At 36.4% G+C, this 19,062-nt stretch overlaps 2 protein-coding genes across 4 annotated transcripts; one reads left to right on the forward strand and one right to left on the reverse strand.

Moving 5' to 3' along the window:
* Positions 1–740: 740 nt before the first annotated feature.
* Positions 741–4,207, forward strand: LOC145594126 (uncharacterized). The gene is made up of 3 exons (XM_081650460.1): positions 741–868; positions 1,329–1,509; positions 3,017–4,207. Exons 1-3 carry the CDS (start codon positions 741–743, stop codon positions 4,205–4,207), a joined length of 1,500 nt encoding a protein of 499 aa, XP_081506586.1.
* A 1,089-nt stretch (positions 4,208–5,296) lies between these two features.
* LOC145594813 (syntaxin-61-like) lies at positions 5,297–11,694 on the reverse strand. 3 transcript variants are annotated; one of them, XM_081651147.1, is made up of 8 exons: positions 11,552–11,694; positions 11,289–11,391; positions 10,895–11,008; positions 9,403–9,516; positions 7,285–7,463; positions 5,922–6,012; positions 5,719–5,784; positions 5,297–5,606 (listed from the first exon to the last, which is right to left on the reverse strand). In XM_081651147.1, the coding sequence occupies exons 2-8, from the start codon at positions 11,340–11,342 to the stop codon at positions 5,496–5,498; spliced, it is 729 nt and encodes a 242-aa protein (XP_081507273.1). In that variant the 5' UTR covers positions 11,343–11,391; positions 11,552–11,694; the 3' UTR covers positions 5,297–5,495. The 3 variants fall into 3 exon arrangements, with proteins under 3 accessions (XP_081507273.1, XP_081507274.1, XP_081507275.1); XM_081651148.1 differs by having other exon boundaries at positions 11,289–11,376; positions 11,552–11,653; XM_081651149.1 differs by lacking the exon at positions 11,552–11,694 and having other exon boundaries at positions 9,403–9,520; positions 11,289–11,302.
* Positions 11,695–19,062: the final 7,368 nt, after the last annotated feature.

Consider the following 19,062-nt stretch of genomic DNA (forward strand, 5'->3'; position numbering starts at 1 on the left):
GACTATGTATACTTCCTCGAATGTAGTACTTTGTAAAATTATTTCTGGGTGACAATATAAAATATATAGTATTTGTATATAGTTCGCCGCATGTTGCTGATAGACTAGCGGTTTGGGAAAAAATTACTCGTATTCTTGAATCAATCTCTAATGCACTGTTTGTTAGGAGACTTTAATCAAGTGGAGTATCTTTCAGATAAAGTTGGGGGCAGGGGTTCAATACCAGGCAGGCTAGATTTTATCAATTGGCGTTTAGAGATGGACTTGGTTGATATTCCTTTTTCAGGACCACATTATACTTGGACAAACAACAGAGTGGATTCAGATCCTATTTTTTGGCGTTTAGATAGGGCTTATGCTTCTCGTTCTTGGATCAAAGATTATCCTGATGCAAAGGTCTTTCGTCAACCTATTCTCTTTTCCGATCATGCTGCCATTATTGTATCGGATACGGCGTCTAGGAGTTCTTCGGCTAAGCCTTATAGAATTGAGAACTAGTGTTTGACGGCAAAGGATGTTCACTTGTTTATTTCTGCTACTCTTTCACAAGTCTTTGCTGGCTCTCCTATGTTTGCTCTTTCTCGTCGTTTTGAAGAACTGGTGCATTTCTCATTGTAAAGCTTAGGGGATTAATTGGAAATTTCGGGTAACAACTTTGGACCAGGTAGCCTCTAATTTATCCTCTCCTGTGTCAAGATGTCTTTTTCTTACAACCAAGGAAGAAAAGGTTGCAGAAGCTCATGCAGCCTTCCTTTATTCGCGTCAACGGGCAAAGGTTAAATGGATGCGGTAAGGGATTCCCATTCTCGCTTGCTTTATTCTATGGTTCAATCTCGTCGTCGTCGGAATGTGATTCACAGCTTGAAAGGTAATGATAGGTTCTGCATTAGCGAGCCATAGCGTATTCGTTCTTTGTTTCTCTCTTTCTATCAGGATCTTTATTCTGTTTGACCTTCTCCTTTGGTTGCTGATTCTCCTTGGTGCGAGAAACTTGATCTTCCTTGTCTCTCCTCAGACCAACAGGAGCAGTTGTTGGTTCCTTTTTCCCCTCTTGAGATCTAGACGGCAATGTTTAGTATTGAGGATAATAAATCTCCTAGACCAGATGGTTTCTCCTCGGCCTTTTTCAAGACCCATTGGACGGAGGTTGGCCCTTTTGTAGTTTCGACTATTCAATACTTCTTTGCGCATGGTTATATGTTGAAGGAATGGAATCGTACTTTCCTGGTTTTGCTTCCTAAGACCGAATGTACGGAATTGGTGTCTCAGTTTCGCCATATTGGCTAGTGCAATGTTCTCTATTAATGCATTGCAAAATGTCTCACCAGTCTCCTAAGTAAGGTTTTACCCTCGTTGATTTCGGGTTTCCAGAATGCCTTTGTGCCAGGGATATTGTTATTTGACAATGCTTTGATGGCCCATGAAGTTCTTTCTTTTATGAACGCTTCTAAGGCTCGAAAGCGTTTCTATGCGGCGTTAAAATTGGATATGGACAAGGCTTATGATAGAGTTAGGTGGGATTTTTTGCTTCGTGTCTTACATGCCTTTGGGTTCCCAGCGTACTTGATGAGTCTATTTTATATGTATATTTATTCCCCGTACACAGTCATATTTGTGCTTATTTGAGCTCTGCGGAGCTATTTTTATTACTAATATATATTTTCTAGTGTTTTGTAGATATTATTTTGTAGGAATTTGCAGATTGATGACGGTTCCCGAGCTTATTGAGCCGCTATGAAGATATTAGAGTCGTAGCCTATTTTATGACTGAATATTTAAAAGTCCAAGACCAAGTTAAAGGAATTTGGTTCGGTGAATAAGAGCTCGATTATGAAGGAGTCCAAGTTTAACAAACAATATACAAACTAAACAAGCGATAGACTGGGCCAAACTTGCTGACCCAATCTCATGAGAGAGCTCAAGCTACGCGTAATTTTTGGCGGGCCTAATCGAGCGGACTAATGGCCCGATCGGGCGAGTGTGTTGCAAGGAGTTTAAGTCGGTCGGGTTGATTTCAGTGCATTCTCTTCAGCTATTGGGCTTCGTTTTTGGGCTTCGTTAGTTTCCTCCAAATTCCCGCAGCTTTGGTTTTGAGTGGGAATTCGAGGAAGTTGACTTGGATTAAAAATCCTAATTTTTTTCTTATTTAAGGAGGTATTAGGAGTATGTGAGGGGGCAACTTTAGTTTTATGTAGTTTTCTTATTTTTTAGTTTTAGTTTTAGTTTTAGTTTTAGTTTTTGTTCTTTTATTAGTTTTAGTTTTCTTTTCTCTTTCTCTCTCTTCTCTTAATTAAACTCTTTAGTACTACTTTCTCTCTTGTTTCACTCCCTAAACTCTTAATTTAATTCCATCTTTTATTTAATCTCTTCCCTTGATCATGTCTTGTTTAATCGCTTTATTTAGTTTAGTATTAGTTATGTGCGAGTAGTTTAATTCAAGGGTTTGTGGGAGTCCATAATTTATATGAAGGGATAATTTGTTATTATTGATTATTGATATTGCATGATAATTTCTTATTGAATTGTTTTAATTCTTTGCAATTAGATTATGAATAGAGCAGATGTGATTTGATTGTAAATGTTTAGCAATATTGAATTGATGAATCGAGCAGATGTTAATTTGGTATTAAAGGCCATTTTCAATAGGAACTTAGATCTAATAAATTGCGAGAGCCTGTTAGATCTATGTTGATTAATAAATTGCGAGAGCCAGTTAATCATGTAATTTGTGCAATGTTAATTATTAATTGTTATGCTTTATCCCGGAATATTAAATTAATGAACCTGTGACCCTAGGCTTTCTTATTATCGATTTTCTCCCTAAACTTATTCTTCTTAGTATAATTCCTTTAAATAACAACTTTTGGTTACTTAATAATGTAGATTATAATAATTAATTAGGAATAGAAAGACTTGTTTCCTTCTGGATTCGACCCTACTTCCCTATCTACATTAGTTAGAGGACTTAGGTGATACGACTTTAGCTTGTTAGTACTGGATTCATATTATCCATCAGTGTGTGTCGACAGTCTCTTATCAGATCTTGGTCAACGGCGATCCTTCGTCGCCCTTTCAACCCCATTGTGGCCTTCGTCAGGGGGATCCCCTCTCTTCTAACCTGTTTGTACTTTGTATGGAAGTGCTTTCAGCCATGCTTCGTATCGTAGAAGATCAGTCTCTCTTTCATGGTATTCGTATTTCGAGAGGGGCCCCTTCCATCTCTCACTTGTTTTTTGCCGATGATTCGCTATTATTTTTTCAAGTTCGTCCTACTGCTTGTGACCGAGTTTTTGGCATTCTCAGCGACTTCTGTGACATGTCAGGTCAGATGATTAACTTGCAAAAGTCGTTTGTTAAGTTCAGTCCGAATACCCCTCCCGATTACTGTGATAATTTGGCAAGATGTTTAAAATTAGAATGTAGAGATTCCTTTGGTTCTTATTTGGGTTTGCCGGTTGATTTGGGGCGTCAAAAAGTATCAGAGTTCCAGGTTTTGGTTGATAAAGTATCTCGCCGTCTGTTAGCTCGTTTCTGGTGGCGCTCCTCCGTGACCTCTCGAGGGATGGCTTTACGTTCAGCCTCTTTGTCACATCTTCCTAAGGGTATGGGTGGCTTGGGACTGTGTAGCGTAGAGTGCTTTAACTCTACATTGTTAGCCCGACAATGTTGGTGTCTTCGTCAACATCCTCGGCTACTAGCCTCTAAGGTTTTGTCTGCCAAGTATCCTTCTTTGTTGTCTCTTTCTCCAAATAGGATCGGTTGTAGGTCTTGGGGTAGCCGGGGTTTAGCCATTGGGATGCAGACAGTTGTCAAAGGTATTGCCTGGAAAGTTGGTACGGGATCGCAGGTTCGTATCCTTAAGGATGTTTGGACCCCAGGGAGGCCAGTTCATTTTAAAGCTAGTTTTGGTGGGTCGGATGCCCCGACTCATGTTTCTTCTATCCTAAATCCGCGTTCTTACGCGTGGGAACCTTCGTTGGTTCATAGGTATTTTGATTCTTCTACGGCGTCCCACATTCTGTCTGCGGAACACCCTCAGCAGCCGATGGATGATTTTGTTTATTGGAAGTTCACGCGTGATGAAGGTTCTCTACGAAGTCTGCTTATGCTTTGGTGGTCAGACTTTCGATGGAAGGTACTGTCAGCCAGCCTGTTTCGGAGGCTTGGTGGAGACAGCTATGGGGTATGCCTATTCCGCCGAAATTGAAGATCTTTTGTTGGAAACTTCTCCATAACGCTCTACCTCTTTCATCCACTCTCAGCAGCCAAGGCGTTCCGGTTAATTCAATTTGTGTTTTCTGTCGAGTGGATCTTGAAACGACTTCTCATCTTTTTCGGGATTGCTCGTTTGTTCGTCACCTTCTCACTTGCAAGTCTCCCAGCTGGGGTGGATTGGTTTTTTATGGAAAGCCTTTTGAGTTGTGGTTCTCTGATGCGGTCAATGAGTTCATATTTCTTAAGAACTGGAGGGGTTTGCGTTCTTTTTTGTGTCTTTTATGGGCTATTTGGTTGACTCGTAATCACTATATCTTTAGGCACGCCTTGTACTCTCCGGCTACGATTTTTGAGCTTACAGACGAGTAGCTCTCTCGTGGTGATCAGGCTGGGATGTTCTCTCTTCAACATTCTTCTCGGCAAGTTCGGGGTCTCTTTAGCTGTGCCTCGTCCTGTCGGCTGTCTTCAAGGAGACTTGAATGCTTCTTTACAGGTTTGTCTAGTTTTGGACGGTGCTTGGAATGCTCGGGACAATTTCGCAGGAGCAGGTTGGATTTTTCGAGGTATTAGGAGGCGGTGCTAGAGCTTGTATCACAACGTATGCTCTCTAGGCTGAACTTCAAGCTTGTTTATGGGGCCTTCAAGCGGCTATGCACAAGGGATTTCTTCGCCTTTTATTTATACTGACTGTGCCACTCTGGTGTCTCTCATTAGTCGTGACTGCTCAAAGGATATTTCTTGTTTATGATTAACGAGCGATATTCGACGTTTTCTCTTGGGTTTTTCTGCCTACATGATTACTAAGGTGCCTCGGGATTGGGTTAATCCTGCTCACTGGTTGGCTAAGAAGGCTCGACAATGTAGGATTTTGTTTTGGTCTTTCTGATATGTGCCTGTTGTTCTTTTGTTTTTTAGTCAAAAAAAAAAAAAAAAAAAAAAAAAAAAAAAAAAAAAAAAAACTTCTAATCTACAAAGATAACCATATGACCCTTTTATATTAGCCCTTATAAATCACTTCAAAATCCACAAATATTGAAATATAACCAAAAAAGAGCATTTGTACATCATAATTACCGTACGCTTGAGGCACACAATAGTTTTTTATTAATCATATTAAAGCTATAAAATAAATCTTTCCTTTTCTGATAAAATAATCTACAAGACAAATTGACCAAATATTACACTAAAAAAAATATATCAGTCCTTTTCTCTTCTATTTTCCAGTAGAATTTCCAAACCATCTTCTGAGCAAAACCACATTCGTAGAGTATATTCCTATCTTAAGTAAAGAAAACGAGAATGAATAGTACTATAAATAGAACAACCAAGAACAATATCATCATTAACTGGCCCTTGGCTCCTGCCTTTTTCATAACAATTGCGACCTTTTTCTGCGAGGGAAATCAAAGGTAGTAGAAGCACAGATGGATTTGTTAGGTGTCAATTTTGAGTACCTAATACAGTATATACTAAAAAATTTACATAAATATCTGAAGTGAATACCTGAAGGAAATCCAACCGGTTTGAGGTGCTATCCATTTCAACACCCAAATCATCAATTATCTTTTCCTGCAGCGAGAGAAAAAGCAACACTATGACTAAGAGTTTGCACAATCAAACTCAGAGCATGAGGCTCGCTGTAAGTCACAAACACAACTCTGAACAACACTGATTCATTCCAAATTCACACTACGAAGTATACTAACCTGAGCAAGTAATTCATCATGAATAGTAAGCCCAACACTTCCAATTCTCTGAACACTGGCACTCAGTTCATCAAGCTCTTCATCCTGTTGTCTGCATAATAACAAAGGTCAATATGGGCCTCAATATGACTAAATGATTAAGAGAACACAAAAACAATTGTGACCACATATTTAATTAATTGTAATAGAGGAAAAAGATCAAAGTTCTGAAATTGTAGCTTTTAATACAATATACTAGCAGAAAGAAGCATATGAATTATATAATCAAAGATTAAAGAAGCAAGAAAACCAAAAACTACACCTCTCCTCTTTTCTACTCAATTTAGACATAAAAAAATAAAATGACGAAAATAAAAAGTAAAATTATATACAAGGAGAATCACTGACTATAACTCCCTCTTCCCTTAACGAGAAAGACAGAAAGAGAGTACAAGCTCGGAGATTCATAACAGCAAGTAGGAATTGAGCTTCAATTGGTGTCCAAATATAAGTCAGATGAATTCATACATCAAGTGAACTAAACAATTTGTGCAGCATATGAGAGATGTAAGTAAAGGTGTCAGATTACTAGCCACAATACGTATCGTAAAATAAAATGTATAGTACTGAATACTAAAACACCTATGTATTGTGTAGTAATTCCTCCGTTTTCTTTTACTTGCAACGAGTTTTAAACATGATACCTAACCCTTCCCCATTCCCAGTGTTAGGATTTTAAACATTTTAGAATTTTATTTAATAAAGTTGTTTGTGGCATACACATGATACCTAGCACCGGGATAGTAGTAACGTCTGGCATACGTCACCACAAGTAAAAAAGTTTACTAGCCCAAAATGAACAGATACGTTGTCTAAGCTTGATCGCAACAAATAACTTAAGTAAACAACAGTATTCATACCCTATGATGTGGTAATCTTTGTTGGTTAAGTAAAATGGACAATTGGGTCTGGTTAGATTCTTTTCGATGATAATTTCATAATATCTACTTTTCCATAGTTTTTACATGTAGATAATTGAAGATATTTAAGGTAAAAGCAGTGTGTTGGGATGTGTGAACTCCAGATGTTGCAATTAAATAAGAACGGAGGAAGTATTATTTAGTACAACCTGCCAGAGCATATAAATTAAAAGCTCAGTTTCCCAATGGGTGTCCACAATTGGTAAGCACATCAGTTTCTCATATTAAACCAATATAACATAAGTGAACACTGATCAAATCAACTTACAGGCCGAATACAGAAACACAAATGCCATACATAATGAAAGAGAAATAAAACCAATTCACAGCCACATTGCTAAAGAATACAAACAAGTAATGACAGGTGAAAAATATAATAATTCTCAAGGAAATGAAGGTGTTACTTTATCAGAAGCATCTGTCTATCGGATTCTGATGATATGTAGTCATCATTGTGGTGCCCGTATTGGTTGGACCTTTCTGTCTGATGTGGGTGTTCCATTGGAAGCCTCATCAGTTCCAGGTGAGAATCATGGTAGCTCAGCTCCTTTCCAGATGATACTTTTTTCTTCACAGAGCCCACCTAACAAACATCCCAATGGCTTTAGTCAGTCAAACAAGTTGCCTATATCCTCCCAAAGAGACACAAAATATACAAATTGTGCAGATTGTTCATCAGAAGATTTAGAGCTTAAGCATACCCAAGCACATGTAAATTACAATTATGCTTTATCAGATAATGTCAATGTGTCAATGGAAGCTATAACAAAAGAATTCTAGCTCATTTCAACCCCAAGAAAAAGACACTTATCAACCACCCAATATCGTTAATATCTAAACCTTGCCAAAATAAATGATTTGATGCCTCATAAATGCATGAAAATTTCCATAGTACATTATGAATGAGTAAAAGGGTAAATCTAAACTGCAGTTCAGGAGATAGCATAATATCATCAGTGATAACATCTAGACAACTCCTTACAGTTTTGAAACCACCATAGAACATCACCTAAAAGCCTCTAAATACAACTCCTTGCAGCTGTTAGTTGGGGTAGTGTCAGAACAAATCAACGCACAACTGCACAGCCCCTCACATCTAAAACAGCAAAATATTCCTTCTAGCTTTACCCCCCATAGAAAAGCAAATGTCCTATAAACTTGATGTTTTATTATTCAGCTCAGATTCAAATAAACACGCATCGCCACCTCTTCCTTTAATTAAAGAAGAATACGTAATGAACCAGCCATATAAGGGCTATAATTGGAATTAAACACTATTAAACACCAACAACAAAGCCTTAGAATGCTATTTTAAAAATAAAGAAAAATAAATAATGAACCAATGTAAGGAGAAAAATAAGAATCCAAAACTTGAAATATCATAATTTGGTATAGCCTTTGAGAGTAAAACAACTTGTAAGCTACTGTTTGTCATATTTTTTTGTTTTATATTTTTTAAGAAAGTCGTATAATTTTGTAAAATCACTTAATCAGTCATAATTACCATTTCCTACTTGTAATCATCATTTAAGGTGTCCATCCTATTATTGATTATACCTAAACAATAAAATGAAAGCAAGGGAAATGACAGTCTTAAAAAAACTGGGTAGTTAATAGCATTTCTTTATGGGAGAGCTTCTCTTTTTTTTTGTTTTTTTCAAAAAAAAAAAAAAATGCTGCGAGAGCAATTCTTTATGGGAGAGAATAGTATATTAACCATTTAATAAAAATATTGTCATCAGGTGCTGTACATTTTTTTTTCCAGCTGTACAAATATTTGAGTGACAATTAGTAACTTCCGGAAGCAGTTGATCTTTTTGTAACTTAATCAATTCCCAGTAACTAAATTCTCTTTTTCTAACAGAGTGAGAAGCTGGCTACCAGTATAATTAATTGTTTAGTATCCTGTAAAAGATTATACAGGAGGTATTAGCTAATTGGGAATATGTTCTGAAGTACATAAGGAATTTACTATTTCAAGGACAAAGGGAATTTCAAAGATTCAGAAAAGAAGTTCACAGAACCCAATAATCTCTTTAAATGGATTATAAGTTTAATTTCAGTATTTCACAATGTCACTACTTTTCATACAAATTCAGATGAACCGACTGAACAAGCCTTTTTAAAGTTCCTTACTATCTGGAAAATCCTCATTAAGAGTCATCATGCAACAACATAAACACTAGAATTAGTAGAGTCAGAGCAGCCATTTCAAAATCCTTTTTTCTTTTAACACTTTTCAATCATTCATATGATCTGAAACTGATTGCATATTAAAAAGTGTTTAAATATCTCTAATAGATTGACATCAAATTTTGAACATGAATCTTGCTGATATTCCTTTGTTTGTCAAGCAGCACAGCATGAATATACCAGTTATACCCACCAAGAAAGTGCCTGAATAGAGGGGGGGATAGAGCGAGAGAATGAAACAAAAAAGAAAAGCCAAATTTTATAGCAGCCAAATGCAGTTAACATAGCAATACTGATTACATACAATTTTGTTTCAGGCTAAGCAGTACCTGATCACGTGCTGTTCTGGTCCATCTGCGACGTTTTTCCAGCTCACCCTCATCAATACCATAGTGAGCAGGATCTTTCGCAGCCACAGAAACTGCTTTGTCCAGCTCATCAACCTTCCTATCAAAAATAACCTTTTAGTCCAGTACATAGCTGTTTAAGGGGGGTCAAGATAGGGAACAACAAAAAGCCCAATCAGACATTAAAAATAAATAAAAGTTAACAAATTAAGGCAAGAGATACAGGAGAGAAGTAGACAGGGAAACAGTAGCAAAGCACATTAAATAAATGTACAAATACAGTGAAGAGTGATTTAAGAATGCCCCTGCTTAATTCTTAACAGCTTACGACAATGGGGGTTAACAGGGAAAAGAAAAATATGAATGTAATCCACCATTAGAACCTTTAAAAAATAAAAATGGTTACACAAATAATAGAGTTTTCAGTTTTTCATAATCAACATGGACAAGTAGACTTGAACTATATATCCACCTAAGAACCTCAGATTTTTCCAATTAAATTCTACTTCATGACTCCACTATATGTTTGTTTGATCCAATCATTACTTATTTGACTTATTCCATACTTCATACAATATAATTTCAGAAAAGTTAGAAATAAATTAAAACGAGTACTAAAAAATAAAAATAAATAAAAAAGTTTTCTTCAGCAATTTCATACAATATCACACATAGATAAGACATTTTCAGTTTCTGACAAAATAATTTCTTTGCAAGCAAAACACCTTATAACAATTGCACCAAAAAAAAAAAATTAACTTAAAACTAAATAAGTTAAACATATAAGACAATTTTAGACACTACAAGTACAAATTAAAAAAGTTCAGAATTTTAAACAAAATAAGCTGAACAAAACTGGGCTTAATTTTATTAGGAAAGTGCCGATTTGACATTACATCTCTTGAACCATCTATATTGCACAAGGACACATGTACTCATCCAGCTTCACACCATCTATACAACACGAGATTGTATTCATTATCCTGCTTGTCGTAAAGGGATCTCTAGTGAGTGTCCAGTTTTGTAAGGCGCAGCATTTCAGAGGTTTATTATATTGTTTCAGATTTTCCATTAGCAGTTCCACTGCAGATTGGAAAATCCTGACTTAGCAATTGGTAGTGGAAACCGTGAAGCATTTAGGCATTTAGAATTGTAACAATTTTTTGATAAAATATTGGATAGATTCGATCATCCTACGTAGATATATCTGTAGTAGTTTAGCTGAAACAGAAATAGGGAGCTCTATCATTATTTAATGGAAGTTGAAGAACAGGGTGAAGGTTATATATGCACTAATTAACGGATGATTCTCATTAACTACTGCACAAACTAATCCGAATTCAATAACTATCGCCAAAACATAGCACATCTACATAAATAAGGAGCTCAATTCTACCAACCTAATAAACAAATCCAAACAAATTTCATAATCACAAGAAATCTTCAAAAGGAGCAAAATTATTCATCAAATTACCTGCCACTCAATACTCTCACAACCAGTACGAAGCTCCTCGGTGAGGCGCACTTGCTCTCCGGAACCATAAACAGCATGCTCCCATTGACGAAAGCTCGACAATAGCTTATCAATCTAACATAACACAAAAATTCCTTTATCAGTGTATCAAAACATAAGCAGAATTATCAGAGGATTATCCGGATTCGAAAACGCAAAAACTAACAAAAATTTACATTAATCAAAACCTAAATAACACTGATCAATGCATGATTTAGTCATACATATCGAAACCGAAAATATAAATGTGTCAACAAAATAATCAAATACAAACAATGTACATAATTGAATCAATTAAAGCAAAGAAAATAAAGTAAATTTATAAATTTTTGATCAATTGAAGCAGTAAACTCACGGAATCTTGGATCTCCTCTTTTACAATGTAAAATGGATCTTGAGCGGAGGACATGAAGAAATCAAGTGGTATAAATTCCAATTGCAAGCTGAAAATTGACAAGCTAAATTGAAATCAAAAGGAATTTGATTAGGTTATGAAACACAAAAATTAATTTGTTCGGAATTCAATTAGGTATGACAATGTTAAATTCAATGCAAAAGAGGAATTTGAAAATTGAAATTGAAGATGAAACAATTAATAGATGTAACTTGAGGAAGAACCTGAGAAATTTTGGGTGCACTTCTTTCGGAGTTCCAAAGGTCTGGTGCTTGTTTGGGAGATTATTCGAGCCAATCTAGCAAGTTTTTGGGAAGTTTTTTTTGGAAGTTTACTACTCTCACTCCCTTTTTTACATTCTTATTTCTAAAATTACACTATAATGGAAATTACAAGACATTAAATCAATGTCTTTGAATAAACAAAATTGAATAATATTTAATGATGCACATGTGACATGTCATCAATCCTTTGAAGAAAAAAATGACTAATAATATTTTTTGGTAAAAAATAAAAGGAACAATCATATTCATCTAAATTGATACACATGAAAAAAATAGGGATAATTTAGGATATTTGGTAAAAATTTACTAACTCCTTCCGTCCCTAAATTACATTCCCAATTCTAGCATTTATTCCTCACATAATAGAGAAAAGTAGAAATGTAATTTAGGGACGGATGGAGTACTAAAAAAGGAAAGTAAGAATGTAATTTTGAAATACCCAAAAAAGAAAGCAGTATTGTAAAAAAGGGACGGTGGGAGTAAAAATTTTGAAACCAATGTTTTTTTTTTGGAAAAATTGGAGAAAATTCAAGTTTATAACCGGGATAAACAAACTTCGTTTATCCAGGGGTAGTGTCGTAATTTACTCAGTATAATGTGAGGGCATGCTTGTAATCTTGAGTGCGAACGCAAGCCGGGAAAAAACAGATTTGGTAGCGTTTCTTAACTTTCTGTTAACTTGTACGGAGTAGTAACTCAATTTAATCGGCAATATACAAACACAAACTAGAAAAAGCAATTGCCGCTTGTCACCGACTCACCGCCGACGTACTCTTAGTGGGAATGAGTCACCGATGAGGTTTGAAGTTGTGTGAGGACGATGGAGGTCGGCGGCGTGCTAGTAGCGGAATTAACCTTTTCATAGTTCACCAGAAACTCACTTACCCTTAAGGGTTAACCCATCCCTAAATTTCTCCATTTTCTTTAGGGTTTTCGTTTTAATTAGCGGCGAAGCCGCCATTGATTTCGGTGTTAGTATTGGCAGATGAGGATGGTGGTCGGTTCGAGGAAGAAGAAAAAAATGATTGTTGGTTTCGGCTATGAGTTTTTCTAGTGGAACTATGATAGTTAATTGAAAGAGGAAGAAGATGTTGGTGATGGACTGGTGGTGGTGTTCAGTTCCGGTGGTCGTGGTTCAAAGAAGGAAATAATGAGGTATAAAAAAATAAAAATATAAAAGAAAACTCTAAACGGACGTTAGTTAACATTGCTAACAACTACTTCTGACATATTTCTTCACTTTTTCTATTAAGTACAACATTTTATAATATAAAATTCAATTCTCCTCTTTTGTTAGTAGAGATAAACAAGATTTGTTTATCTCTGAGATTAATGGGGGTTTGCTCGAAAAATTGCTCCCATTAATCTGAACTTTGCCTCGTCCGTCGAAAATAATCCCAACTTTCGTTTATTATCTATTGCACCCAACTTTGGGGGTATTAATTTTCGTTGCACCCAAATGACCTGCAACCACCGCCCACCCCCGGAAACCCACGCTGGAGAGGGGGTCGGCGCCGGCGTCGGAGGAGGGGATGTGGGTGTGGCCGGCACCGTGGGGTAGGGAGAGAGGAAGGCTGGTGATGGTGGTGCTGGTGGATGGTGGAGAAGCTAAGGGTGGCTGTTGGGGTTTTTTTTTAATTATGTTTTTAATTTTTTTTCCTATTTTTTTCAACCAATTACATGTTGACACGTGTGCAAAAAAAAAAAATCAGAAATGTTTACCTGATTTACCGGTTGCAGGTCATTTGGGTGCAATAGAAATTAATACCCCCCAAAGTTGGGTGCAATAGATAATAAACGAAAGTTGGGATTATTTTCGGCGGACGAGGCAAAGTTCAGATTAATGGGAGCAATTTTTCCTTTTTTTTTTTGAAATTCTTCTTATCAACACTTTTTTAATTTTCTCTTTCATAAATTGTAAAAAAAAAATAAAAAATAAAAATAAAAATAAAAAACTTGTTTTCTTTGATAATCACAAATTATCTATACTTATTACTTATGAGTTATGACATTAATAATCAGTTTTTATTAGATTTTAACTAGTTAATTTAGTTGTTTTTACTTACAATCAAATTATTTAGGAAAAATTGCTTAGGATAATCCCACCTTTGGCCCGTCCGCCCAAAATAAGCCAATCCGCCACCAATGGTCCCAAGTGACCTGTGACCGGTTGAGTAGGTAATTATTTTTAATTAAGTTCAATTTTACACATGTCATCATGTGATTGGTCAAAAAATAATTTTTTTATTTTAATTTTGTTTTAAGAATTGATTACTAATAATTAACATTAATTAATTATTGGAAATTTTGACTTTTACCAACAAAAAAAATCAAAAAATTGTTTTTTACAACCAAAACTTCTAAAACTTTTATTTTACCACCAAAAAAATTTCTAAAAAATGTTTTTTTTATCACCAAACGTCAAGAAAACCGTTAAATCTAACGGCTTAAAAAATTTTCCTTCGAATTTCGTGCGCAAAATATGTTTTTTATAGGTTTAGGGGGAACTTTGGTCCTATGGGTCCAATTTGAGGTCAAAATTGACAAAAAATGATCGGAAATGTCTCGTTTTGCGTGCGTGTTCACGCAAAATCAAGGTTTTTTTTAACACACAAGACGAGGCATTTCCGATCATTTTTTGTCAATTCTGACCTCAAATTGGGTTCGTAGGGCCAAAGTGTCCCCCAAAACCCCTAAAGAGCATGTGTTTGACACGAAAATCGAAGAATTTAAAAAATTCCGTTAGGTTTTTGACGACGGGTGGTAAAAGTCAACTTTTATTTTTTATTTGGTGGTAAAATAAAAGTTTTAGAAGTTTTGGTGGTAAAAAACATTTTTTTGATTTTTTTTTTGTAGTAAAAGTCAAAAAATCCTCAATTATTTTTTATTTTTTTACTAAAAAAAAAACTAAAATTAACCCCAAACCCTAGCCCCACCGCGACCTCAGCCACCTCGCCGCCCCTACCACCAGCCAGACGAGGCCTAAAGCAGCCAGCCTCGCCGCGCCATTCTCCAGTCAACGTTGGAAGGGGATAGGGTCAAAATCAGAGTGTGGGGAAGGGGAGGTAACCAGAAAGGGGATCAGGGAAGGGGAAGGGGAAGGGGGCTGGGATTGGGACATAGAAGGGATGAGGAGATGGGCCGAAATTGAGGCATAGGAAGGAGATGGGGGGCCGCAATCGGAGCGTAGGGAAAGCGAAGTTGCCAGAAAAGGGATGGATAAGGGGAAGGAAGCTGGGATCGGGACGGAAATGGGGTTTTGAGGTGGTGGCTGGAGTTGCGGTGGGGCTGGGGTTGGGGCTGGAGTCGCGCTAGGGTTGGGTTTGGGTTGGGGCTGGAGTTACGGTGGATGTAGGGTTGGGGCTGGACCCCGATGCCGGCGCTGGGATTGGGTCCTGGTGGCAGGAGTAGTGGAGCTGGGGACTCAGGCGGTGGCTCGCCCGCTTGGGCAGCTGTGGTAGTTTTTTTTTAGTTATTATTTTTTTTTTGAATTTTTTCTTTAAAAAATATTAATTTTTTGGTTAAAATTTATTTTATTTTATTTTTAATTTTTAGACCAATCACAGGCCTCCACGTGTCAAGTAACTTGTTATAACAAGTTACATTACCGGTTGGGACCATTGGTGGCGGATTGGCTATAAAGATCGGATTATTTAAAAATAATCCAAAGGTGGGATTATTTTGGGCAGACGGCCCAAAGGTGGGATTATTTTGGGCGGACGGCCCAAAGGTGGGATTATTTTGGGCAATTTTTCCAATTATTTAACAAATAATTTTTTTAAAAAAATTAAACCCAATCCCCTTTCCCTGCCTTGATCAGCCCCCTCCCCCTGGCATCCGTCCATGCCGGCAGACCACTCTCCACCCCTCCCCTTCCCCTACATTGATTTTACCCTTTGACGCGGAGAAAAATTTATTGAAGTTGGTGGGAAGAAAAGCGTCATTAACAACGTCGTTTTCGTCGTCTTCTTCGGTGGGGATGGAAGCGTCGATTCTCGAGACCATTGACGCTTCTGAATTTCTTTGTCCGTGAGACACCGGAGAGAAAAATTTAGGATTTTGGGGCTGAGGGAAGGGGTTTCGGGGCTAAGGAAGATGGGTTTCAAGGAAAGGGAAGAGGCGCGATAGGGGGTGGGGGAGACCTGCGCACCTGCGAGGTTAGGGGCTTGGCAGCGACGTGGTTGGAGCAGGGGAGAGGTGGCTGGTTGGGTAATGGGGTGACTTTTTGAAAAGAAAAAAAAATTATTTCTAAAATTAGTATAAAAAAATCAACTATAGTTAATCATTTAGTTAACATTTATCAATAATGTTATAATTAACTTAATATACTAAATTCATGATTATCAAAGATAATTATTTTTGCAATTTACCGATGAGAAATTTAAAAAATTAGATGTTACCAAAGATAATTTTCCTTTTTTTAGGAAATGCAAGTTCATCTTCGCAAACAAAATCACGGGAAAAAAGTGTAATTTTTCGGTGAAAATGGGTGAAACTTGAGGTAGCAGTTTTACTTCATGTTAAGCGAAATTTCGTTTCTGTTTTGAGAAGTTCTCTGCCGTAAAAAAAATTTGAGAAGTTTTCTTTGGTAACACCGTAACAATTATTATTATTTTTCTCTTTAATACTCCCTCCGTCGCTTAATTTCAAGAAAATATACTATTTTGGGTGTCCTAAATATTTCACCTACTAGAGAATCTTTCTATTCTTGAACTACATTTTCGGACAATAATACCCTCATTTTACTTTATAATTGATGAATATATCCTCATTTTTGTTGAGCTGGAGTAATGTTGGTGGGGACAATTGTACCTTGGTTTCTTTGTCTGAGCCAAACTATTTTGACCAATATTACTTCCAACAGTCATATTCTCTTTCTTTCTTTCTCTTTATATCTCTCTTAGATAATGCTCTAGATAGTTTATCTATCTTCAACAATGGTTTTTTTCTCGTTCTCTTTCTTTAGATCTTGCGATTAAATTCGAGTTTTTTTTTCCAAAAATTTGTATTTTTTCTGATCTACATTGTCCACTCTATAAAATCCCTCAATCAATTTTCAATTTGGTACCATTATTACTCCCAATAGTCATATTCTCTCTCTTTGTCTCTCCTAAAATGCTCTGGATAGTTCATCTTCAACAATAATGATTTTTCCTGCTTGTTCTCTTTCTTTAGATCTTGCGATTAAATTCGAGTTGTTTTTTCTAAAATTTGCGCTTTTTTCTGATCTTGAAATTAATTCCAAATCTGGTTTGTTTAGAGGCGATTTTTCTTTCCATTTTAATATTTTTTTAATTTTAGCAATATTTACAATTTTATGGCTTAGCTTGCTCATAATTAAGATGCTTGCGTATCCTTATATCACAAATAAGGAATCAAAGCTAGCGTATTTCTTATATTATAATTCTTTTGAAATTAGGGGGGGATTGGACCTATCTATGGAAAACTAAGATTCAATTTTGCAATCAAATTGTAATTTTAAAATAATATGTTGCCTATATAGCCTACATATCCCAAAGGAATCAAAGCCCACAGGGGTCTTAGTGTACCTAGTTTAGACTTTTCTAGCCACCAATGTTTGTTGCATCATAATCCCCGAAAGCTGCATATAATTAGTTGACGACACCAATATCATCACATGATCATCTTCATCCTCTTCGTCTTCCTTTAAACCTTGAGTTCTTCTTTCAGCCTCATCCCAATCTTTCTTACAAACACAAATTTTAATGCTTTCCGAAGTTAAGCAAGATCTTTTTTCATCTAACACTCTTCTACCTACACTAAAAGCAGAGTAGGAAGTAATGGATGAGGTGGAAACTGCAAGTATATCTTTTGCAATTCTCGCCAATATGGGAAAACTTCTTTGATGTTGCCACCATTTTACAATTTGAAAGCTTTTTTCGGTCTCATGTTGGTATGACAAATAATCATTGATAGCAACCGTTGAAGAAGCTGATGATGATGTCGATGCTTTGTGTTTTTATTTTTCATAACCTTGTCAAGAAGAGAACCAAATCTAGAATCAGAAACGCTAGTGGTAGGTGGTGAAGTTAAATCAGAACCATAAACAGATGCACCATGATCATCAAGGTCTCCCAAAACAGATTTGGATTTGTTGATATATTCGATACTAAAAAAATTATAATAAAATTCTAAAAGATTTTCCAAACCTTCAGCTTTGACACCAGGATCAAGAATAGTATTGATTCCATAAATGATTGGAAATACACAAAAACAAGTGTGCCACTTACGTTTCATGCTATCAAGAATGGGACGAAGTCCATTAATTTTCATATGTCCTTTGAGGGTGTTATCAACTTGAACACACTTTGACATGATTAAATAAATGTTAGGCTCATAGATAGGGTGGGTCGTGCAAGTTGGGTGGGTCGCGTCGAGCTGGTTAGGCGGTTCGTGTATGCAGGTGGGCTGTGTCGTGGGCCGAGCGGGTTAGGCGTGTAAGGTGGGTTGGGTGGTGCGAGCTGGGTCGGTTTGGGTGGGTTCACGGGTTGGGTGGATCGAATTAAATGGGTTTAAACGGGTTGTGCAGAATCAAACGGGTTGAAATGAGATGGGTCGAAATAATGGGTTGTGTCGAAAATTTTGGACCCACGTCACAACCCAGGCTAAACCCGAGCTGTGCCAAGTTGGTACCGGGTCGGACCTGGTTGACCCACCAGTTGTGCGAGTCAGTGTGGGTTAGGTTTAACCCGGCCTACTAGCCACCTCTACTGTTGGGGTATGTGTAACGCTAACGAGGTGACAACTATGCAATGCCTGGTTCATAGAGGTGTATGTACACCATGCGCTTGGTACATACGTTTCATCAAAAAAAAAAAAACGCAAAAAACATGTTATGCAAATGTAATGAACATATAGTTTCAGTGAAAAGAACATACTATTAAAATATGACGAACATTTATATAGAGTGAAAAGAACATACTGGATAAATAATGTTCTTTATCTCCATGTTCTTTGATTGTCAGTGTAATGTACTTTGATTTGTGAAATAATGTTCAATGCTTATTGTGAAACATTCTATGAATTTTGTCTATGGGTGAATATAAATAATTTTCATTACATAATATTATCATGTTCTTTATTAATATTATTTAGATATAAAAAAAAAACATAAAGCTAGATGTTTTTTTATAAAACAGCTATATGTTCTTTACAAAACAGCTATATATTCTTTACAAAACAATTATATGTTCATTTCTCTTTTTTTTTTTTAAAAATAACCATACTTGGTACATACACCTTCACGAAGAGAATTTCCGCATCTATGTAGAAGGCAGCAAGGTTGTGTTGTATAGCTTGGTTTTACTACTAACATTCATCTTTTGAGAATTAGATGATTCTACCTTGGACCTTAGACGACTTATACCAATTTACTTAATTGGCCTATTCAAATATACATAATAGCTGAGTAGTTGAGCATCTACGGTTGA

This window comes from Chenopodium album, chromosome 19 (genome assembly GCF_948465745.1).
Source record: "Chenopodium album chromosome 19, dcCheAlbu1.1, whole genome shotgun sequence".
In the NCBI taxonomy this organism is placed as follows: Eukaryota; Viridiplantae; Streptophyta; class Magnoliopsida; order Caryophyllales; family Amaranthaceae; genus Chenopodium; species Chenopodium album.

Bases quoted from the DNA above. Each gene is read 5' to 3' on its own strand.
- LOC145594126 (XM_081650460.1), top strand. From the start codon at position 741: ATGCAGCCTTCCTTTATTCGCGTCAACGGGCAAAGGTTAAATGGATGC. The intron at 869-1,328 runs GTAATGATAGGT...ATGTCTCACCAG, and splicing joins TGTGATTCACAGCTTGAAAG to TCTCCTAAGTAAGGTTTTAC. The intron at 1,510-3,016 runs GTTAGGTGGGAT...ATTATCCATCAG, and splicing joins TGGACAAGGCTTATGATAGA to TGTGTGTCGACAGTCTCTTA.
- LOC145594813 (XM_081651147.1), bottom strand. From the start codon at position 11,342: ATGTCCTCCGCTCAAGATCCATTTTACATTGTAAAAGAGGAGATCCAA. The intron at 9,517-10,894 runs GTAATTTGATGA...TTTGATAGGAAG, and splicing joins GTGAGAGTATTGAGTGGCAG to GTTGATGAGCTGGACAAAGC. The intron at 7,464-9,402 runs GTACTGCTTAGC...GATGTTTGTTAG, and splicing joins CCAGAACAGCACGTGATCAG to GTGGGCTCTGTGAAGAAAAA.